General features: G+C 41.7%; 1 protein-coding gene across 2 annotated transcripts in view; it reads left to right on the top strand.

Moving 5' to 3' along the window:
- iglon5 (IgLON family member 5) overlaps positions 1-24953 on the top strand; it is a 126534-nt gene that overhangs the window by 77648 nt on the left and 23933 nt on the right. The window contains exons 1-2 of one of the 2 annotated variants that reach the window (XM_053882123.1): positions 6059-6195; positions 22716-22794. In XM_053882123.1, coding sequence (XP_053738098.1) covers positions 6138-6195; positions 22716-22794 — 137 coding nt within the window. In that variant the 5' untranslated portion in view covers positions 6059-6137. Of the gene's footprint in view, positions 1-6058; positions 6196-22715; positions 22795-24953 lie in introns of those variants that run through there. The other variant, XM_053882122.1, reaches the window with a different exon arrangement.

The following is a 24953-nucleotide window of genomic DNA, read 5'->3' as shown; positions in this document are numbered from 1 at the left end:
GCTTATATTTCTGCGTCAGTTATAATCATGTAATTACAGTGTAATAACAACCAACCTTGCTCGGAGTCGGTGATAAAAGAAGGTTTTAGGAACTATGGCAACTAGGTCCAAGCTCTTGCCATCTGAATTCACACTATAAAAGTTTATTTCCAGAAAAAGCTGCTGTTGTTTCTTCAGTGAGAAAGCAGCTATTGAGAGATTCCAACTTTGCACGTCAGGGACTACTAAAGCGAAGGATCGTGGAAAAACATTTCTCACTAACTGGACCTCTTTTTCATATAAAAAGGTGTTTACCATTTTATAGGAGGGAACACGGAGTGCAGCCTGCGTTATCGTGGTGGGGATGCGAAACGGAGAATCGGTGAAGAGGAACTTTATTTTAATGTTCTGCCATCCCAACGGCTCTTTGAAAAGCCCTGAGAAATATCCACCTCATCAATCGGATTAGGGTGAAAGACCTCGAGAGAAGGTGTCTAGTTTCTCTAGTCATTAAATACATACACAACAGCATTCAGTGGACAGAGTTGTGAGCCATGAAGTGGACTGAACTTCTGACCAGTTGGAGCTGGAGGCGGGGTCTGTGGCTTCAAGCATTGACTTGAAAATTTATGGAGTATTTTATTCGAAAAAAAAAAGTGCACTACAGGGGTTCAACATCATTTTAAAAGACCATGAAATTATCAGAATGAGGGCCCTTAAATATAATGCACACCATAATCATCTGTCTTGTTCAAGAGTTGCTTGAAATGGATGAGTTCCGCGATACAATCCGTTTGATGATGAAAGGCAGTCAGGTGAGGAGGGTTTTTTGCTGCGGGTCATTTACGATAACAGCTTTTTCTCCTCGGCAAAATTAGAAATGAATTTCAAGTAAACTTGTATTATTTTTTGTTTTTACAAACTATAATTTTACTCTTCCCTTGCTTTTCAATGTGTATTTCCGTACGCATCGCAGACACGTCTGCTTTCAAAGGAAGTTAAAATGTAGCGCAGCAGCTTTACAGAAAAACATCAAAGAGCCGTCAACATAAATACGAGCCGCTAGATCCCGAACGTAGAGGAACTCCAGTCTGTAGCGCTTATCAGTTGTTTTGAGCAAAAAATAAAAATAAGGTGGGATATTGTCCACTCACCACCTACCTAAAAAACACCAGCAACAACTTTACAAACAGAGGACTTGAACTCACCACCTTTGCGTAGGTGAACAGCTTCAACCTGAGGCGGTGAAAGCAACCGGCATTGTCAGGGGAGACCATGGTGATGACAAGGCAGTTTGTCTGCAGAGGAGACAGAGAAAGAGGTGAGTGTGAGGAGGGGAAGAAAAAAAAAAGAGTTAAGCTTTTGAGGGAGAGATGCTTGGCCTTGAAATGTAAGAGAACTCTCGGGTGTATCGCGGTTTGGATGCCCTTGAGTTTGCACAATTAACCTGCGAGCCCATCGGTACGGCACATAGCTGTTTTAGAGTTCAATATATAACAGGGCACTTCCCATTAGAGCATGTTAATCTCCCAGAATTCATAAATCATTGAGTGTTTCCTCAGGATGTGCTGACCATATAGGAACGCAACCACACACGTGCATACTGTGCACTCAGTCGTAGCGGGTATCATCGCACTGTTTAAAGTTTTATTAATGCTGAGCTTAGCATCCTTCAAAAGAAATGGATCTTAATTGTTTTTTTTTGTTGTGTTTATATATATGTATATGTATATATATATATATATATATATATTCTTAATTGTAAATTTTTTTTTGTTGTGTTTATATATGTATATGTATATATATATGTGTGTATATATATATATATATATATATATATATATTAACAATAAAACCATGCCTTCTCATTTCTTAAAAACAACAAAACTAAACAACAAATGAATAAACGCAATATATATATCTATCTATATATATATACATATATATATATATATAGAGAGAGAGAGAGGTTCTTAATTGTTTTTTTTTGTGTTTATATATATGTATATGTATATATATATATATATATATATATATATATATATATATATAGATATAGATATAGATATAGATATATATATTGCGTTTATTCATTTGTTGTTTAGTTTTTTTGTTTTCAACAAATGAGAAGGCATGGTTTTATTGTTTATATAAACAATAAAACCATGCCTTCTCATATATCATATATATATATATATATATATATATAGAGAGAGAGAGAGAGAGAGAGAGAGAGATATCAGAGTAATAGAGAAAATTTTATAAAATTTTATTATATCAACTTGTTGTTGCAGCAGTGGTTACAGAAGGTGTAATGGTAGTTGTACCACCAGCAGTAGTAATCGCAGTAGTGGTAGTAACAGTAAGTATTAGTACTGTAGTTGGTCTTGTTCAATAATAATTATATTAACTAGTAGTGGTAGTAGTTGTAATAGTAGTAGTGGTAGTAGTAGTGTAATGAAGTCAAATGATTGAGGAAGTAGTAGCAGCACTACTTTTCTAGTCATAGAGCAGTCCATTTAAACATTGGCTTCGTATTATTTGAATTTTTAGAATGTGTCTCTTCCAGCAGTTCTTTTGTATTTTCATCTTTTCACCTCTCCTTTTATTTTTGACCCAGATCTGGAAAGAAATCAATACAACGTTTTTTTGCTGCGTTTTTCATTCTCCCTCAAATCAGGGTCTTGAAATATGGATGTAGCGACCAGGCAAATATTAAGTGAGAAAAACCTGCCTCCCCAGTCGCCGCAGGCTTTCTTCCATTATGAGGCTCGCTGTTTGATGCCTTTTGTTTGGCTGGCTAAGTGCACACGGTAAATAAATGAAACTCTTGCAAAGAGTGTTGGATGAATTTGGAAAGGAACCAAAAGCTGGTGATGCTGGTTGAAAGACTGAAAGTGAACACGACTCGGAGGGTTGTTTTTCGTCGCCGGAAGACATAGACGGTTTTTAAATAGAGACACAGTTTTGTAATGAGGCAGAGATCCGTCTGGTGGAGTCAGAGCGAAGCCCAAACATGAAACTGCCAATTCAGCAATTATCACATCACATGCTCTCCTCAGAATAAACTTGAATTTTGCCTTGCTTTCTGACTGTTTGTTCTTAGCGTTGTTGCATTGTCACGACAACAGTCAGTCAAACTCAGGAGCTGCTTCACTTTTAGATGCCTGTCTTAGTCAACAACTAGAAGGAAGATGATGATTTTAATAATATTTAAATTGAAGCGATGACAGAAGGCCGTTATTGCCAAACTGCTCTGTCTCCCACTCGTAAAGTCTGGACCTGCCAGGAGTTTCCTGCTGCACCATCTGCAGTGGTAAAGTGCCCAAGATCCATGAGGAGAGCGGCAAAGCGGTGCCACGACGCAACAGACAAAGAAGGAAAGGTGAGGAAATAGAGGGCAAAAGTGAACGTGGAGTGCAGAAGGTTGAAGAAAAGAAATAAAATGCAGAGGAAGTAAAAGCTAAAGCCACAAAAGACAGGAAGTCAGGAAGCCAAAGAGATGATGACAAAGAGGAAGAGGACTAAAAGGGGTTTCTGTGTGGCAGTGTGCTGTTCTTTGTTCCTGACAGTTTGACTAAAGATCAGGATTTATGTGACACATCTGTACTAAATCTCCAACAAAGAATCTGTCGCGCTCTCTATCTGGGGAGCTCTGGCTCTTCTGCAGGTTTTGCCCCTTGTTTTTGCTTTTTTTTATCTTACTCTCAATTCTTTTTCTCGTTGCTTCTTTTGAAATATTTGACTTTGAATTTAAGACATTGTTTCTTTTCAAACCTGTCTTTTCAATGTTACTTAGGTTCATTCCTTCCTTGAAAGTGTATTCAGGCTGGAAGAGAAACCAACAACCCTCTGGTTGTCATTGATGGCAGTCTCCATCTCCAGTCTTTTTATTTATGTAAGAGTTTATAAAAAAAAAAAAAATTAAGTTATGCTTTTCCATGCAATTTTCTGTGTCTCGGTTATCGAAATAACTTCATTTTATGGTCACACGAAGGGCTTTCGTACTGTCTTTTCATTATTTCCTATGGATGCATCTTCACAACTGCGACACATAAAAGCCAACACCAGTACAGAGGCAGTGTGAGGGGACTTCCTTTTATGATCGTTGTTTTTAACACATGAAACTCTCAATAATACCCACTGGACGTGGAGCATGGTTCTTAAAACGAAATGATTCCTAGAACTAAAAAGGTTTCTACAGTCTCAAGTTTTTTAAGTTTCAAGTTTTTTAAGTTTCAAGGTCAAGGCTACCATTGGAATCCTGTTCTTTCAGCGCTTACTGAGCTTACATATCTTAAAGGGGACTGCTATGCTCAGCTAGCAGCTCCAGGGTTAGCAAGATCAAACATCAAACTTAGCACACGAAAGAAAGACGTCATTCATTTCTCTGTAATTTACGGAATATGGCGCCTACTTGTTACATTCTCGATGCATCACTGCTCCTGATGTCACAACACAAATGACTTATATTTTTGATCAGTTGAAATCAGAACGGCCATTTTTGTAGTCCTTTTCTTCAAATAGAAACCATACCTTTTTCATTGGGAAATTTCACTCAGCATATGTTGGTAAAGACAAATATCATTTTTATCTTGATGTTAAACTACTCTATAACTATGTGACCTTTGATTATTGAAGAAAAATAAACACACAAAAGGGCCTCTTTAATGGGTCAGCATGGCCTCACTCTGCCTTTTCCTGTGCTTTCACCCTGACCTCCTGGCTTCACCCCCCCACCACCTCACCACACACCAGCACCCGTCCCCTTGACCAACTGTCCACTCCCACGGGGACAGGAAAGAGTTATGGATCACGGAATGCACTCGGTATACTCAGATAAGCTGCTGAATTAGAGGGTGAAGATCAGCAGTGGTGTTGCAGCGGAGAGGAGATGAGCAGGGAGGTGAGAAGATAAGACGCGGGGAGGTAGCGAAAGGACAAGCAAGGAAGGAGAGCGGGAATGAAGATGCCATGGGATTAAAAAAAAGAGACAGGTGAGGCGCGAATGAAAGGATGAGCAAACACATAGGGAAATTGGTTGGAGTCAAAGAGAAGAAAGCGGATGACAAGACTGTAGAAATGCAGACACAAAAGAGAGAGATTAGAAAAGACGTCTGTTGCTGCTGGAGTTTCTCTATTTAAAGCTAAGCTGATGTACAAGAAGGTTTTGAGATTAGTCTACAAAGGAGAGGACACAGTGGAAATATAAAAATAGCTTTTCACACAATGTGGCGGTGATGTTTTCACCAAAACATTAAACTTCCTAAACATGTCCTGACATGTGACAAACATTAGAATATATATATATATATATATATACTCACCCAACACCTCTGAAGTCACCACACCACATGCTAATATATATTTATATATAACGTGCGTGGACCGATCAGCTGACCCACGACGCGCTTTGTTATTGTGTATAACGCAGCCTCTGTTTGCAGACGTGTCCCGTTAGCTACATTTACTGACTGTTTTTTCTTCATATTGAAGTGTAAAACCTTTCCTGTCTCCACACTGGACCGTGGTAGACTGTCACAGGGGAGGTGCTCGCTCTCCACACCTCCACTCCAGGGTTTGATGTCCTGTTGTGGGCTGGAGCTGGGACAGGGATGAGGCGAGTCTGGCACAGAGCGTGACTTGGTTTATGACTTTGTCACAGCCAAACTGCACAGAAGCGCACATTCAGAGCTGGACACGCACCGGGCACCTCTTCACTTCTGGAGAGACCTCACTCACTCGGCAACCCCTCCCACATGCAGCGGCCACACACATAGACCAACAGCACACCTGCAGCAGACACTCTACATTTATTTATTATTATTATTATTTTTTTTTAATGGGCTTAAATGAACATGTGGTGTGGTGACTTGAGAGCTGTTGGGTGAGTGCTCACTTTTGAAGCATTTGAAGAGCGTGCTGGCGTCGCCCACACACGCCCCCGGAGACCTGCTTGGCAAAGGGCCCACTTCTGCTGAGAACCATTTCTATTACATTTCAGACAAGCCTTCACCCATTTGTAACGTCCAACCCCATCTTTCAGTCTGGCTGATGACATGCTTTTGGTATTTCTTTGGAGAGGCCGGTGTGTTCGAGCAATCGATAGATACCCCATTTAATCTTTTCAACAGAGCAGAACGGAGAGGCTCGCGTTTATGGCATGCACAGCGATTTCTGAGAATGGAGAACAGCGAGATGAGAGTCGAGTTAAAGGTGAGTCAGTCAGTCATAGTCTGTTTCAGTGGGAAGCAAGTATGAAGCCAGTTACTGGCAGTGAAGCTGAGCCGTGCTTTTGTGTCACCCCTGCTCGACTCAGCCCCTGATGAATGTGCTGGCTCATACTCCCGATGAAGCCGTTTCACGGGAAAGAAAAAGCCCCCGGCTCCGAAGGAATCGGAGGAAATCATAACCAAATTTGTGACAGGACCAATGTCTAATTAAATACAGCGCCACCGGCCAATTTGCCTTTCATTTATCTCCACAAATCAGTTGCTTGTGTGCTTTTCATCCTGCTTTTTTTTTTTTTTTCCGGAAATTCTTTTGTGGCGGAGATTAATCTTTCAAGGCGCTCGTACAAACATAAACAAATTCACCATAAGTTATTAGAGAGCCGACTCCTTGGAGCTGTTTGGATTGGATTAATGCTCCTTCATTTGGAGCGCTGAAAATGATCTCTGGTCCACCCCCCGTCTCCCGCCCCCTTGTGTGAATGAAATGCAAAAATATGTTTTATGACCGCACAAGACTGCAAACCAACCTCATGCATATTTATTCCAGCACGCTCGCTGTAACCACCATCGACGGGCAGAAAATTAAATCATTCAAATATTGCTTTATTTATGAGAAATCCAACACGATAAGAGCAGAGTGGGTCCCGGTGCGCCGTGTTAATGAGAGAACAAATGGACAATGAGACTATTAAGATCGTAAAAGGTACTTTCAGTTTTCATTTTTGGTCAGCTGGTTCTCTGAGTGATCATGAGCATGAGAATGCAAATTCAACACTCAACCTCTCAACCAAATAAATCGGCACAGGCGTCGGGTCTTCTGCGGTTCATGCGAGGACTGCAGTGTTGCACAATACTTGGTGCGCTATGGGTATTTCAATAGAACAGTAAAGCAGCTTTGTGGGACAAGAATGAGCAAAATATCATTCGGGCTGTCTGACCCACGTCTCACGTAACTGCGTAAAATCTTCAGCACCTCTGTCATTAGCTGTCGAAGCTGCGAATGACTCGGAGCGCTCAGGCACGCTGTGACTCGCCGTCTCACCCCCGCACAATTTAATAAAACTTGCAGATCTCAATCTGCGACGCTACAGATACAATGCATTCCCCCACCTCACCACCTTGACAAGAGGGCAACGATGCAAGTGTCAGATCATCTTTCCTTCAGCGACTCGGTGCCTGTGCTGCTGGCTCCTACGTCACGGCAGTGCTTCACAATACAATGTCAAATCTGCTGGATCCTCTTTTCTTTTCATCAGCTGACTGTGTGCCTGATTGACCTGCTCTGCTTTAGTTTGAAAAAAGAAAAGAGAGCGAGGTCGCCTCTGCTTTCTTTCTCAGCAGAAGCACGATGTGCCTGGTGGGAAGGCTCTCATTGACTAGAACTTGAGCAGAGCAGCCACAAAACCCTAGTGCTCGTGCAGCAATAGTAAAAATTAGGGGCAACTATTCTGTGGATTATTCACTTTGGAAACCAAGGAAGGTTACGTTATAATAATGTAGAGGAGGAGAAAGTTAAAAAGATTGATGACAAAAATGCAAAAAATATACAAACAAACATTTTTTTTAACCCGCTATTGGAATATTGTCCCATATAGTGAACCAATATCAAGACATATTTCCCAATATAATTTCAATATAATTTCAATGTATTTATTATTATTATTGCTATTATTCTTATTCTTACTGTATTTTATTTGGCAGTGATGGCTCACTGGGACAGCGGATTGCAGTAGGATTCTGGAACTTGCTCGCACAACACGAAAATCAGTCGGTGGGAAAGTTGTCTTTGGCTCACCAACAAGTAAAAACAGACAGTTCTAAAAGATACCTGCAGCAACATGCAAGACTGCATAACAACACTAGGTAAAAATGCAGTTAGATATAAAAACTGTGGGAATGAAAGTGAAGATAAAATTAAAGATTAAAAAAAGAGCAGTTATTGAAGAATTATTCTCTCTTGTTTCAGTCTTATTAAATAATGTCTGTGGATTAATCACTTTTTTGACTTCAGACTGGTGATGGCATTTGGAATAAAATATTAATTTGAAGGCATCTTTGGCCATTTAATATGAGAAAAAGTTTTGTTTTAAATGTCACCATCATTCTTCAAAAGCTTCCTGGATCCAGATGGTCAGCTGGAAAACGGCCTGCATCAAAATATAGAATCACATCCTCAGCGTTTTGTGATTGTTTGGACAATCCATTGGTTTGTTTTTGAGGTCCTTCCAAAGAAATCCTTACTACTGGCACAAATTTCCCAAGATTTTCTGCTGTCTCCTACATGATGCGTTCTAGCGTTTGAAGAATTCCAGCAAGGTAATGAGACACTTACAAAAAATCTGTTGGCCAACGTTGACTTGTAAGACGATAGGAGGCTTCTTCAGGATGCTGTCAACTCCATTCCAGGTTCTCTCTCCGCCATCTCCGCCACACACTCCTGTTTCCCAAGTCTGGAATGGGAGCCAAAGTACTTATATCTACATTGGTCCTGCTCATTCCATCGGGGCTTGATAGGTTGGCTCTGAACGTAACTCCTAAATAACGTGTTAAAAGTATCTCTTGAGTAATGGACGTGACGGTGAAGATTCTTGGATCGAGTCAAGTCTATTCAACAGTTTGAAATACTACAAATCATAAGCTCGGCAGACTCATAGCATCAAAGGTGAATGAGAGGGAAATGGGCTTTTTATAACAATGAACTCTGCTCAAGTGGAAACTGATGATGTATCATTTGGAATGTGACCAAAACCTGTAATTCCAGTGAAGGATAGTCCTTGAAATCTGCACAATCTTAAAAAAAAAAAAAAAGTTGGGTAAAGCAACGATTAATAATATGCAGAGCGCCATCTCTCACTGACATACATTCCCAGAGCAGCTATTACAGGACTCTGTGACTTTGGTGAGCAGCACTGGGAACCTCACGTGGCGCATTGCTTTCCGGCGCCACGTCCACAAATGCAACGTCAGCTCCTTTTAAAAAGGGAATCTAAAGGTGTGGGATGTGAAATCAGGTTTAACTGCATTATAGATACGTGTTGTGAAGCTGTGCTGTTTTCCTCTGTCCTCGCTGTGTTTGCAAGGATTTCCGCCACAGTCCAAAAAAAATATAACAAACTAAATGATGACTCGGAGAACAGCTGTTGTCTGTGTGTGAGTTGTAGCCTGTCTAAATGTACCCTGGGATGGAGGGTGTCCCTTGCCTCTCACCCACTGTAGCGGGAACAGCCTCCAGCCACCTGCCAGCCTGCAGTACGGAGAATAAGTGACAACATGATCACGCTGTTTTGCCCTTTTATGATGCTTCAAACTCCATTAGCGTGTCTAAATTTGAGCTATAAATATGCTCAAATTATGTTCCTAAAAGACAGGCAAGGTTATTTATGAATTTATGTTTTCCTCACGGATTTTCCTAATCTTATTCCACGTTGTCACCTTCATTTATCGAACACTGTATTGGCAAAAATGTATGTGCAGATGTGCCAAGGAAAGCAAGCCAGATGTTAATTCACTGCAAAAGAGTCTGGGATTCAGAATCAAGAGTAACCGCCAGAGACCTTATGGAAGACATGATCGTGTCTGACTGGTTAGAATTGTGTAGTATATACGTATTAGCCCTAATCTTTTGCGTGAAACAATGGTTGTTGAGGGTGTCAATGTCTAGGATAGACAAATAGGCTAATGAAAAAACCAGCTAGCAATCTCCTCTATTAGTGCTCCAGCTGTTCATCCATCCATCGGTTGTCTTCCTCTTCTAGCCCTGACTGAAAAGGCACTTACAGGGCAACAGCATGAGCTTGGTCTGCCCGAGGGCTCCTCCTCTCTGGACCTCTAACTCCACCCACATACATGCACCCTTATCCAAGATGGCTGAACTCAAGTGGTCATACAGGTCGAATACTGCACTAATGTCGGTTGGAAATGGCTCTGTGTTGTTGCGTTGGCTGTAGATAAGGTCACGATGACTTCCTCCACATTTTACAGCAAAGTTTGAAGAGCACTGCACCTTGATTCTCCTTTCTCTGTCTCCCTTCTACCTTGTCCCTTTTGAGCGAAGCAGGTGTGAGCTAATTCTGTTGCCCCAGGTGATTTTGTTTTGTTCTGTTCAGCAAGTACTGCTGCTGTGAATTATCCTGACAGGCCACTGCCTTTTGAGGACCCCTCTTCACACTTTCCCATCTTTAAATCATCTCGACTTGTCTTTCCGCTGCCTTCTTTTTTCCGCTCTCCAGTTCTCAACCCTCCTACTTTGTTCTAATCACTCAAATGAAAACCGAAGTGTCATGGCTGTTTATGGGATCAGACTCAATTGCTGCATTGTTGCAGACTGACAGAAGGCTCGCGAGAGCGAGAGTAGATTACACGAGAACACAAAAAGACGAACAAAAAGACGAAAACCAACTAAGGAGGCGGCAGAAAGAAGATCAAGCATGCATGGAATTTAGAATTATATAACAAGAGCACGAGAGAACGGAGGGTCGAGAGAGAGTTTACAGTGAGGACGCAAAGCGACCATCTGGCAGCACAGACTGGAACCCAGGTGTAGAAATCAGTGGAATGGGATCCAGCTGTGCTGCTCTGAAGCTGACGAGAGTGAAAATAAAGCAAAATAAAAGCACACGAGAAACGAAACATGACACTAACATTCATAATGCTGCTTCATAATAATTATAAACATAATAAAAAGCGAGCGCTAGAAGGGTATAGATAACATTTTTTGAGTCATGACTCTATTTAAGAAACTCTATGAAACAACACAATAGCGTTTGTTCATTTTAATCCATCCCCCCCAAACCCAATTACGGCTGGGGAAAGTGCTTACCACTGGCATGCCAGGGTCATTTAAGAGTAATAGCTGTACTGAAGAGTGATACTTATAATTGATCCCCAATGCTTTACCCACTAAAAAGACTCGGCACTGAGAGCCTGAAACAAGGGACAAACACACTGTCAAGAGCGAAATGGAACTTCTGGGAGTGACGTCTAGCTGCGCTGTTGCTTCGCAGCAGAGCAAACCACGCTGGAGTCCTTTCATTGATTCAAAATTCCAGTTGACAAGGCAAGAGCCTTTAAAATCTCCACCATTGAACAAAGAGCATTTTTAACCCAGCCAAAATTAATGTGTTTTTGTTCTTTCTTTTTTGTTTTTGTTTTTTTACTGGGACAAATGAGCGCTTAAAACAGGCTGTGGAATTAGTTTTCTGGCCATTCATTGAGCTGAAATGTGCTGGAATTAACATCTGGATCCTTAGTCAGTCAAAAGACAGTTCAATCATTTTAATTGTTGCACACAACTTGTTTATTATGAGCCTCTGAATATTTCCATTAACATCATGGCATCAAGATGCTAATTGCTCATTTCGGTCCTCAAAATTAACTGCTCTAATAACCTTGTTCCCGTTTATTGCAGCGCTTGCAATTTTTCCCTGGGGGAAAAAAAAAAGCTGAAAATAAACTACTGAATAATGCATTGTTTTATTCATGTTAAGATGGACTTGTCAAATAGGAGCGGGTGATATTTCCGTACGCATCTCGTGATGCTTGTCTGTCCAGCACTTTGATTTGTCATTTCACTTTCCAGTCACTGACACAACAGAAATGCTGTTTGACAACTGACTTTTCGGATCCCTGTTTCCTCTGATGGTGCCTCACATTCGACTCCCGTGATGCAGTCCTTCAGTCTGGGTAACAAGCTGTTTGTCGCTATCCTGCTGCTCTGTCAACTGGAATTGTAAACAAAACCTCAGTTATTCTTCATGGCTTATACTTTGAGGCTCCCCTGTGTGGTTGCTGTCTTTTCATTGGGTTTCAATAATTACCCAGATTTACATGAGGGGTTTGCATACATGAATTTTGTGGTGACTTTTTTGGTGGCGCGACTGAATGATAACCATTGTTGATTGTCAATCATTTGTTTATGTATTTATTATCTATTTATACAATTTCTTATTGATCTATTTACGTATCTTTATGATTCATTTATTTTGTCATGATATTTGTTTATATATATTATGGTTATTTATTGGTCTTGTGTTGTTTGATAGGTTGTGACTTCACTTTTTCTGCTGATGCTTTGTGGACGTCTTTGATTTGGTTTGTTGTGTGTCTTTAATGTCTTTGATATGTGTCAGTGTCTGTGTCATTGGCTGCTGTGGTATGTTGAATTTCCCCACTGTGGGACTCACAAAGGCAATATAATATAATATAATATAATATAATATAATATAATATAATATAATATAATTAATATAATATAATGTAATGTAATGGGGACTAATTCTTGGAAACACACCTACTTATGGGGACATTTTTGCCTGTCCCCACAAGTTCAAGTATCTGTTTGAGGATAAAGACGTCATAATAGAGTCATAGGTTTATGTTTGGTTCAGAGTCTTGGCTAAGGTTAGCCGTTTGTTTTTGGATGGTTGGGTTTAGGGCAAGAGGCTGGGAAAAGCATTATGTCAATGAGCGGTCCCCAGAAGGATAGAGATACAAATGTGTGTGTGTGGGCGGGGCTATGTTACGGTGCAATTTCGTGTCTGACTTTATCAACTCGATTCATGTGGTGCAACTGTAATGTGTGCATGTAGGTGCTCGGTTTTCTTAAATATGGCATCCAATATATACGGTAGATGTATTTTTAGTTTTTACCTTTTTTCCACTCCAACATACAAATACCAGCCAGCTGCATTGGTGGTGATCTGGTTGGTATGGTGTGAGTTTTCAAAGCTCTATGTGAGGCATAATATCCTAAGAAAACTAGGTGCAAAAACAAGTGAAATATCAAGTATTTTATTCACTACAGGCCTGAACTACAAGTCGAATTGTTGTGGCACTAGATAACTATGAATCATGTTGTAATGTTGTCATGCCACTGTACTGTGAGCTTCACTTCTCTTGCCTTGACAGCACGTAAGAACAAGATTCTCAAATCAAACAGTGAACCGGGTCCTTTTTCTGGAGTACAGAGGGCCATTTGTTTGGAGTAAGTGTGACTGTCTGTGGCGGTGTGAAGTGAAGACTCACTGGGAAACGAAGTAACAGTTTAACTACTCTATTGATTGCTGGAGTGTGCTAAGGGGTTTAGATGTCAGTCCGAGGAAAATGGTGGGTAAAAGACAGCAAAGTGGAGCTCGTCCCTGGTTTAAAACATGCTCAGCTTTTCCCTGGGCCACGCTTGATTCGATGCTAAAGGTCTGTGGCTGCCCATTGAAGTTGTACAACTGCGGCATTGAGTACTGTATTGCTGTGTGCACCCTGCACTGCACTATTGATTGATGTGTGAAGAGGGATTAGAGGGAGGGAGGGAAGAGGGGGAAGAAAGGGGGAGGCGAACTCCAAAGGAACTATCGGATTGACTGGAGGCAGGAGTGAGGAAGCGGGATGTACACAATAAAAGGGACAGATGTATCTTGATATGCCGGAGGGTGATTGTGTTGACCCAGGGGTGAAGTTGACCGATGCATCCGGGGTGACCTGAGACTAAATGTCATATGCTGTCCAGGAAAAATCTGACTCAGTTGGGATATTTGACCTTGAATAATGAGAGCAGAGTTCAACTAACACTCCTGCAGCATGTGCAGCAGACCAGTCGAAGGAAACCGCAGATGGAAATGGTGACAATAGTTAGCCATCTGACATGTACCAAGATGATGGATGCTCTTCTTTAAATGGTGCGTTCACAAGACATGGAAGCTCCATTCATAGTCAAGGTCATGACTGTTCCATTTCAGATGGATTTGGAGACCAACAACAATAGAAAATCCTTATTTGCTTGGTCAATAAATGTTTATCTGGTAAGACATAAAATATTGCCATGTCCTGCTTAATATACCTGATACGGTGATCAGACTCCTGAGGAGTCACTGTCACGTCGACTGTCATCAAGTAGTTTCCCAAACCGCTGCATGTCTTATATGCCACATAAAGAGGTGGTTAGGATTCGGGAGACGGTCGAGTGATGGAGTGGTGCTTATGGTTAAACTCCTCAAATTTTTGTCACTTGGTATGTAGTGCCTAATGTATCATACACGTCACTCACTGTGCGCTCTTGTCGGCAGCGTGAGTAAAGTGCATAGCCACATTACTCACTGTGTACCAGAGTTGGAAAGGCGAGTTGACTGAAATCGACTATTAAATTAGTTGCTGAGTTGACTAGTTGTCATGTAGTCCCTCTCGCCTGAGTAGGCTGAGATTACAGTACCATGCCGACCATGAATTTCCAAACTACTGGACCATTTCATAACAAGATCAAAGGACACATACCTTTCACGCTATATTTTGAACAATTAAAATGTAAGTTAAGAGTTAAAAAACACACTGAAACATTATACAACAATTTACATATATTTCTTTTTTATTACTATTTTATAAACAACAATCAGACATGTATGTCAACCTGTAAACATATGCCGACTAGACGACTAATCGTGAAGGTAGTGAGTGATGAGTGGACCATCAAAATAGTCGTGAGTCTCAGCCTTACTATATACACCAAGAAACATTGCAAGTTAAGTGACATTGAGAGGCTACAATTGTCACCCTCTAATCCCAACCACTTTTATTGAAAAAGTTTCATTAAAAAAAAAAATCCTTTGAAACCCCAACATAAAAGGATCACTACTGCATCAACATTGGACACCAAAGGCCTCTTGATCATAGGGAATATGAGACTCCTTCACAACATTTGAGCTCAGACTAAATCCACTCCTTGTAATGTGGACCTGGTCATGAACACTCCATTTCATAACTATGGTGCCCCATGTGAAGCTGCCTATCGCGAGATCTCTCGGAAGTCGTGAGCTCAAACTTCTCACATTTCCGCCTGAAAAACTAATCTCTTCAATCTCATGCATCACCAGTTGCCCGTTACTGTGGTAAAATCCGATAAAAATAAAACATATATTTCAACCAAGAGAATGAAGGAAGGATGGAGTCAGACCAATTTGTTTGCCGTGACATTTTTCAGATTTCCTGTCAGGTGAATCCCCGCCGACATCCATTCTGCTTCCGCAACAATTGTGAAAAGCGGGCGAACTGCATATCCATCTTGTGGTGTGGTGTGAGCCAGGTGGTTTCTCACTCTTTGCCATCAGTCTCTCCCTGTCCCACTGCTCTTTCCCCGACAGCTGGTGCTAGAGGTGGAAGGAGCCAGAAGGCGAGTCGGGATTTCATCGATAGGGAGCAGAGGGCCAGGAAATGTAATGGAAAGGGAAAAAAAGTGGCTGGTCACGTGACTGTGTTGGGGAGAAGTGAAGCTGGTTGTGGCAGTCCAGAGTTAATGGGATCAGGTATATCTTCCCTGCTTCATGTTTAATCTCCAACCCCAGCAGCCGTGTCTCCTGCCTGAGGCTCCAGGTATCTGATCAACCTCGGGCTGCCAACTTCATCATCAAGGTGTTGGAGAGAAATGACTTTGTAAATATTTAATTGACTCCCTCATGCTAATTATCTGGCTGCTTTTCTTTGCTGTGCACTCTGCCCCCGCCGTCGTGCCGATGCTGTCCTTACACTTTTTTGCCCTTCCCACGTTCCACACTGCAGTCACTCTCCACGGGCGTGTATTTTCCTAAGTGCTCGTAACGTATCTAGCATCTCTCACCGCCATTTCATTCGACTTAAACGCTTCTCCAGTCCCTCCAAACGACAACTTCTCTCACTCTTGAGGCCACTGCTGCTTATAGGAGACGTAGTCCTGCAGTGTTTATTCGATCGTGAAGGACATTTCATAATAGATGATGAGTCCAGCATTGCGAGGACGGCGCAAGCTAAAGCTGTACAGCACAGCGTAACTGCACTACATCAGCGTCTGCCAGCAGCGAGTGTAATTACAAATGTATAAGTCAAGAGAACACAAATCACTTCAGAGATCTGTCGCGGGCGCGAGGGAAAGACAAAATACACAAGAGCCTGAGAAGCAAAACTGATGCTGTAGTGAAGTTCAAGGCAACAGGCCTTACGCAAGTCAGTTATTTCACTTTGTATTTACTAGTTCTAGTGTTACTGAGTATCTGGAATGAGGGACATATACATGCAGCAGGTACAATATGATGAACCTTGCTTTGCACCAAACTGTGTCACCTGCAAAAATGTGCAATGCCTGCAGTAGCTTGTAATCCAACCATGCATATCTTGCCATGAATACTGCTTGACTAATGTCGCCCCTGACTCTCTTCTAAAGGCTCCAGAGCCTCCCCCTTTACAGCATGTTCGCCTGCAACGGTGGTGGAATGCAAATGTGTCACACAGAGAGAGCGTCATACAGAGTATAAAAAAACCTCAGGAGAGACCGGATCTCCTCAGCAACATGGAGAAGGGTGGTTCAATGTACCACAATACGAAATCAAATGTTCAGAACCAACATTGGTCTGTAATGTTTCTGGTTTCTTCAGGCACAGACTGACCACTGGTGGTGCTCCAGCCCATCTGCCCTGCACAGGAAAAGTGCCCTTTCTGCTTTCACTTTTTTCTATTTATGAATAAAAATGATCAATATGTTGGATGAAATGAACATCGCAGTTGGTCATCTCATACACAACCTGTATATCTGGAAATGGTGGATACAATAATAATATTATTTTGAATTAGTTTTGTGATAGGTGCCCTTGTTTCTAGCTTGAACATGTGCTTTGATGTCTGTTCCATGATCCATGATGCTCCATGAAGGACTCTTCAAAGTGCATCTACTGATGTAACACCAGTGGTCTCTAGTTTAGTGTGAGAATTTAATTTATATTTAATGATTTTTGTCTAATTGTTTGTTCTCCTATGCATGTGGAGAATCTACCCATGAGGCACACAGCATTTTTGAGAATCTATGAACAAGCCAATGTATTTGTTTTTCATGAACATGTGTTTTACAAAATGAACAAAACAAGGTTAAAATGACATTCACACCTTGACTATATATTTAAAGATCCATTTTGCCTTCCATTCCTTTATTGAACTTCATAATCCCAATTTTAGTGATCCCCTATCACAGTTACGTGCAACTTATATTTACCTACAGTCAGACATTGCTGAATTTTTATTTATTTATTTATTTTTGAATGAAAGTTTCTTTCAAATGGTACGACCGGTGGCCTTGGGGACTTGGCACTAGCCTACAAGGTGGTCCCCACTGACCATCTTGACTTGGTGTGGGCGGTCCATCGTAGACCTCCTCCTTCTACAGTACGTCTGAGTGTGTGTATGTGTCAATGACAGTGAAAACTCATTTATAAAGCACCTTGAGTTTTTTTATGAAATTCTAAGAAATGTCCTATACTGTATAGATAAATGGTTAAAAAATACTAATATTTCAAGGGAAATTCATGCAGCATTATTTGCTGCCGTTTCTAAACAATATTCCATAGCCCACTATAAATTAAACCCACTTTAATGGTTAAAAATTGCAGAACAGTGAGGCATAGCTTGCACTGGTTGGGCTGTGAGGTTCGAGCCCAGCTCCTGAAGTGTTGGTGATGGTTCTACTGGTGAACTGTGACTTAGTGTAAAGTGCTTTGAGCGCTGAATAACCGCAGTAATCGCAACATAAGTATGTGCCGTTGAGTTGCGAGGTGCAATCATGCAACCATCGGAGCTGTCAGTTGAACATACCATCGCAGAAATAACATGGATTTGCAGTGGAAGCTAAATAGAGTAGAGTAAATACTAGTCCCTCCGGGGGGGGTGTGAAGCGGGACTCCTTGATTGCTGGCTTCAACACTGTAAAAGTCTCCCGCGGTGTCAGGATTTGTTGCGCTAGCCCTCGTCTGCATCCTTAAAACGTGGCAACTTTCGCTTCATCTTTCTGCTCCGCACTCCAGTTTGTCTGGAGCAAAGTGGCTCGCCGTGATTAAATGTGTTGTACGACGTGGCAAGTGTTTGTGGTGAATTACAGGAAGTGGATTCTGTTTGGATGCAAATGAGGAAAGTGATCTATGACATTGTGTATAAACACTTAGTCACTGATGGCTGTTTTGAACAACAGCATAATCTCTGTGTCATAATGTTAGTATGAACAACACTGAGGCCCTGATCGACAGTGACAGGTGAGTTTACTGAGGAACCTCCACAACAGGTGAATGAATGAGAGACTTCTGGGGTGAAGCTGCGCTGGAAACTTGGGAAACACATGCTATAGTCTTGTTTTTTTGTTGTTATCCCAGGTACCAGAAAATCCTCAGAACATTTGATGAACTGGTCTTCATCCAGTGCCACAGGCGAATAAGGGAAAAATGGCGATTTGCGATAGAGATCAATAAAGCCAAACGCTGCAGTCAAATAGAAAGAGACATCTGAAGATTCCGTCTTGGCCGCGCCACGGCTCACTGTTGGTTCCACTCTGGGCTCATTATTCCACCGTTTGATCGTGTCAGCCATGTTCTCTCCACAACAACATTTTAATAAATTGCATTAGAGGGATAAATAATGCGCATTGCATCAAAAGGAGGGGAAAAACATGCTGTCACTCGGCCAGATTATGTTTACGTTTTGTACTTCCACAAACCCCCGAATGACGTTCTGAAATAAATAGCACGGTGTAGATAAACACTGCACGGTTTATCTGTTAAAGGTGATACAGTTTTAGGATTGCTTTTCATTTTCAGACACAGGATTTTAAATGTCAGCGCACTGCGATCCCCCCCCCCCAAAAAAGTGTTATGTTCTTTAAAGTGGTGTACATACTGAATAAATTGGTGCACGTGGGATTTGTGTGCTCCCAAGTCATTTGTTCTGGGGGTTTATTAAAGCTTCTGATCACATCAGAAAGCCCAAGAAAACATGAATATTAAATTGAAATTGACTTGTTAGTGGCTTTAAAAAGCCACAGTCATTCAGTGGATTATCAGTTATGTCAAAGCAAGATGTTTGAGGTAAAGTGGTTTGGAGAATGAATGGTATTGAGAGTAAATAGGGATTAAATTAAATAATTATAAAAATAGGTTGATTGAAAAAAAAAAGGGAATATAGCAAAACAAAAGCAAACCAAACATTTGATAATAATGTTCGGGTTGTAATACTGGATTAACCATTTGTCTGGTCCAGGAAAGAGTTCAGTAGGTGGCGCTGTTGATATAAAACTGATGTGAAAGCCTCTTAAAATAATGACACTGGATCATGAGACCGCATCGACACGTCTTTAACTAGCTCCGTCTAGGAGGTTATATTTTCATTTGTCTGTTCAAAATAACCTGAAAAGTTATTATGCGGGAATTTGGATGCAGTTTTCAGGATTTGAGTGAAATACAAATTGGAACAATTTTTTTTTAAATTTTGTCGCCATCAATTGAGGCGTTCAGTACATAAGATACACACACTTTCAGGGTCTCAGCCGGGTTTGCTTCCTGGTCGGGATATGTCTTAGTTCTTTAAAAGATTCTGTATTGGCGGAGGTGTGTGCTCTCTGAGTGCTTTTCTATTTCTAAGTGTGCTCTTTTCTCTTTTCTGTCTTCACGCGTGTGATTCATTTGTCACTTAATGCCTCAAGAAAGTTCAGCTTCTTTCTATTTTCTTTCTGTTTCTATGTTGTTTTCAAGAGTAGCAATCGTAGAGTCAACGCAATCGTGGTCCCTTCACAATGCATTCAAGGCTTTTTGTTGAAGGGTTTATGTCAGACTCCTACACTAGTAATGGATTTGCGCTTGTTGAAGCATTGAAATGACGGAATGAGAAGAGACAGGCCATAGTGAGGTATAAAAGACCCTCATAGAGAATATATTCATGCAACGCCTATTGCAGTCATCTTTGTGTATTTCATTTTCATCGATTCCGGTTGTTTTCACCTGAAAGACAATGCATCTGGTTGTTCCACTGCTTCTCCCTCATGAGTGGTAGTGATCCAGGGTTTCTGGTGTGAGGTGCCGATCGAGCTGTGAGACTGAGAATTGGGTAGGGGCCTGGGAATAAGCTAGTTGGTGTGGCGCATTCCGTGCATGCACACATCACTCGCCCCGGCCAAGTCTGTGCTGCAGTGTGCATCTGTGTTTGCGAATATGGGCTGCTTGTTATTTAATGACTATTTCAGACACATCCCAAGACTCCAGCCACAGCGCTGAATTGAATTAACCTACATAAGGCCCAGTGCTGCACTTGAAAAGCATCAACCCCGGACTTGAACGGAGGACTGTAAAAGCTACAGCGGTCCTCTGCAAAAAAAAACACTTCAGAGTACAAAGAAACACACTTTGCTGAAAGCTTGTGACAGTTTTTGCACATTGGACACAGTAGCTAATGTGCTTCGCCGCTCCCCAAGGCTTTGGAGGGGAGAAAGAGTCAGTTGTGGGATCAGTCGTGATGGCTTGGGAGCACGGCAGCGGCGGCCATTAATGCGATTACGGCATTTAGTGTGAGATTTGCTGCACCAGTTTTTCTTTTGAGGCGTCATTACTTTGTCCTCTTTTATGTGCTGGTATGTCAGAAACACGCACACAACAGCTAAAGACATTTTGTCACTCCTTCAACCCAACACATACAGTATATTTGTCAATACAGAAGCTGGACACCGTGATCTTTCCTTGCCCTTTAAAATAAATCTTCACATACCACTGTTGACATTGAGAGTGTGTTGCGTATACACAACAAAGAGAGCAACCAAGAAATGCCAAAAGTTAGAGGAGGCCAAATTGTTTTATAGGCAGCCAAGTGCGTGAAAACGCTGAATAGTTCTAGTCAGTGACCCAGACAAGAGTTTCGAGGGCAGGAACTCACCCAAAATTGTGGCCAGATTAAGACCTTCTGGAGGAAACAGGCTTTTCGTCTGAAAGGATCAAGAGGGTCTGAACCCTAACATGAGGCTTCATGAAACAGTGTCCTTATTTTCGGAGCTCACAAGGTGGCGCCCTTGACTTAAAAATCATGAATATATTTATAATAATATAATTGAATATATAAACTAATGATTTTACAGCAGAGAGTACCATTTAGTGGGCGATGAAAATGTTTCATGAAGCCTCACTTGACACTTGAAGTGTCTAAGGGCGTGGTCACACTTGTGCCAGATTCTGCAGTCATTGTAACCATAAGAGAGCTTCTGCTGAGCACGGCACAGTTGGATGAGGTCGACAGAAGCGAGGAGTTCACGTTGGTCCAGTGAGGCATGAAGTCATGCTGGTGTTATACATGTTTCACAGCTGTAAACTAACACGAGGGCGTGTGTTGTCATGTTTATTTTACCAGAAAATAGCACACAGTGCGTACTAAGGACTTCAATCCGCGACACTCGTGAGTTGAGCAACATTGTTTTAGTTTGTCTCAGTAGCTCACCTGTTATCTTTGGACCCTCAGCCCTTTGTACCTAAACAGCATGTATTGTGTAGTAGGTGCAAACTGGGGTCGCCTTTGCGTCTTCACTTAGAGATTTGAGATTTCCATTTTATTAGCATCACAACAGTTGAGGTGGGGCAAAGGCTTCCTAGGCCAAGACTTGCAGCAATTGTCATTGCTCATGTGAGCCCATAATATTTTCTTCTGCAAATACATCTCAAGAATTAAAACATTGTATGCTGTTACATGTGTGTTACTAGTTTAGTTTCAATCCATGTCAAACGTATGATATTAATATTACATTATAACATTAATAATCTGATCTGAAAATTCAAGGAATTTGGGAATTTAAGTTTATTGGGCTTTTGTTGGCTTGTTAAATGAATAAATAATGATTCCTAGTGAATAACAGCTGAGCATCCCCAACGCCATGAAGCCAATTTTCTGTCCGTGTAGTGGAACAGTGACAAGGAAACAAAGAAGAATGTGCTCTTTCGCTCCTGACTGAGTCTCCCTTCATTTCATAAAGTCACCATTTATTAAACCTCAAGGCTAGACGGCAGCAAACCTCAATTGATATATTGAGGTCATCAGAAAAGCAGCGCTGGAGAGAGATCGCTGGAGATAGAGTGAGGGTATACACCGAGGTATTCGGTGTCATGCTGCAATTTGGCAGAGTTTAGATACACAGCGCCAGGCGTCTTGCTGGGGAACGGGCTGCCTGGGTGGGAAATACAAAGCCCTTACTTCAATCTTTATTTCCAGTCCAGACGAGTTTACAAAAAAAAAATGTTTTAATGAAAATTTTCACCTGCGAGTCACCTCACAAATGCCAAGTCTGTATTTCTTCCTCGACTAATGTCTCTCCGGCTTGTGTCTGCAGTGTGTGTGTGTGTGCATATTGGTAGGCAGGCTGAGCATCCCTTCTGTTCCTGATGCTGTCCCCTCATTTCACGCTCCAACAGCTCCGTGTGAATCCTCTTCCCTCGGCTCATTATCAGCACTGTTCAATGTACATGCATCCCTTTAGGATGCAAGGGAAAAAACCCAATCATTATTCGAGTGAAGGGGTCACTGCAGACATTGTGACTCTTCTGCTTCGTTTGTTTATTACTTCTCATAAGGAAATAAAGAGTAAACAGGATGAAGGGGGCAGCACCAACTAGGTCGGACACGGTGGTCAGGCTTTAACCAAACGCCGGCAGATGAATGGAGTCTGTGATGCTCACTGGATCCTGTCCCTCTCTTCTCTCCTGGCAGAGTCCCACGTCCACGGAGCAGAATACGGACACCTGCCGGACAACATCACGGTTTTGGAAGGGGAAAGCGTCACTCTGAGGTAAATCTTGGTTTGCACCTGTTAATTTCCTGAAAACACTTGTTTGTCCTTCCCGCCCCTCAAACCCCACCTGCCGCCTGCACGTAATTACAGAGTCGCAGGCACCTAGCTTCAATTAGACGTCCCACTTGCTGCCGCGTTTCCAGTCTCACTCTGTTTTTAGTGAAAAATGGTGCTGTTGTCCAGGCGGGAGTGTGGAAGCAGGAGAAAATAACAAAGACTAATTCAGCCTCTCCCTCATCCGATCACTTAAATACTGTATGGGACAGTCCAACATTAGGGTCTCAGTCGCCCTGGCTGCACCAAGACGTTCTGTCTATCAAAGTTGGGTATAGAACCAAAAACGGAGTGCAGTTCTCCTTGGAAATTGTTCCTAATTCCTACTGTCATTGTGTACTAAACAGGGACTGGACGCCCTTTATTAAAAAGGTCCAGTGCCCAATACCCCCGAAGCAATATCTAGTTCTCCAACTCGACGAAACAGACTGGCTGGAAGTCCTTATGGTCCATGATCAGAATAAAAAACTTTTGCTCTCAAGTACCTCAGAATAGACCTTTGTAGGAAGCTGAAGAGTGTGATATTTAGCGCCACACATATAGGAGGCAGAAGTGTTATAGATAGCAGGAAGTGTTGCTTGCTTTTCCCTGACACCATTATTTAACATGTTGTTCAGTCTAATGTATTAAATCAGTCTACTGCAACGAGACAGCAACATATTACCTTCTCCAACTACAGAAAGAATCAGGCGCTTCACCTTGTCAGGAAGTCACCACGACTGAAATGCCCCGCTGTCTGTGGGCCTTTTCATAGCCATCGACACTCACAAAACATTTCGCATGACCAATGGTGAAACCTATGCCCAACCTCCATCTTTATTTCCGGCAAAGCGAGGCAGACAGCATAAGCATTTGCTATGGAAGGCGGAATTGGAAACCTAATGAGTCAACATGCAAAGCTCATGGCTGAATTCGGCGTCAGTGTAGGACGCAGAAGTCCACTTCCCAATGTCAACATGTTACGCCATTGGAGTGTGGATGTGTTGTTATATACCAAGGGACACATTGAGTCATGTAGCGGGAAAGGGAACGCCAGCCCACCGGAAACCTTAACCCAACTTCCTTGCACCTTTTACGTAAGGCGAGGCCCAAAGGCTAAGGCATGAACATGCAATGCTGTTTTTATGTGCAGTAAAGTATCTTGTTTCATAAGACACATCGAAAATTTGACACATTTTTGCAGGTCGTTGTAAGGACATGAGCTGTCCAGTTACCAATATCGGTTCTTGCACCGATACTGGACGATTTTGCTGCACTATGCATGTAAAAAAGTATCAAATACGAGGATGGAATGGTTGTTGTCGTATTATTATTTACTTGTATCGGTCCTCTGTATGGGCAAGTACTCAATTGTCAGTACTCGTACGGCAAAAAACTGGTATGCGTACGAACGATCTTAGTAACAACTAAGAAATTATCATCTTCTTTCGGTACGGAGACAAAACATATTATATACACCGCTGCAGCCCGTCTTATCTCAGATATTATGGAGAAAATAAACAAGTACAACCTAGATAAGAGCACTGGTTCGCTTCATTATCGTCCATCGATGACGACATATTTATCACAGATCTGTCATTGCATTTTGGTCAGTAATATTCGACCTCGCTTGAAATCCAAATGCGCCTCCTTTTCCGTCAGTGTGACTCTTGATAGCTGCCAGAATGAGCCAAAACATAGTCATGATAAGAGAACATTTCTTCACGTTGCATCACATTTAAATCTACACTCCTCCAAATCTCAAAGTAAATTCCTTCTGCATTATCTGCTTTTGCCTCAAAGAGAAGAACAGACATCTTAGTTGTACAACTCAAATACGCTAATCCAAAGCCGAGAACATTTTGAGTCGCTGTTTGTTAACGTCAACCATTCTCTCTCATCGCTGGAAATCAAAGAGGCTCGGTGCTGATCTATAATGTCATCAAGCCTGAAGCTGCTGCATTGATGTTGTGGGAAACTCTTTCATTCGTAATTGTACATCCAAAGACAAATCACTTTGAATCTGGATTCATTTGCTTTACAAAGCGGGTGAAGAAAATAATGGTTGTGTGTTTATCATAGCAACTTTTTTCTACAGCAATATATATATATTTTTTCCTTTG

Source organism: Synchiropus splendidus, chromosome 12 (genome assembly GCF_027744825.2).
Source record: "Synchiropus splendidus isolate RoL2022-P1 chromosome 12, RoL_Sspl_1.0, whole genome shotgun sequence".
In the NCBI taxonomy this organism is placed as follows: domain Eukaryota; kingdom Metazoa; phylum Chordata; class Actinopteri; order Syngnathiformes; family Callionymidae; genus Synchiropus; species Synchiropus splendidus.
Note: the sequence above shows the minus strand (reverse complement) of the source record. Positions and strands in the feature narration are given on the sequence as shown.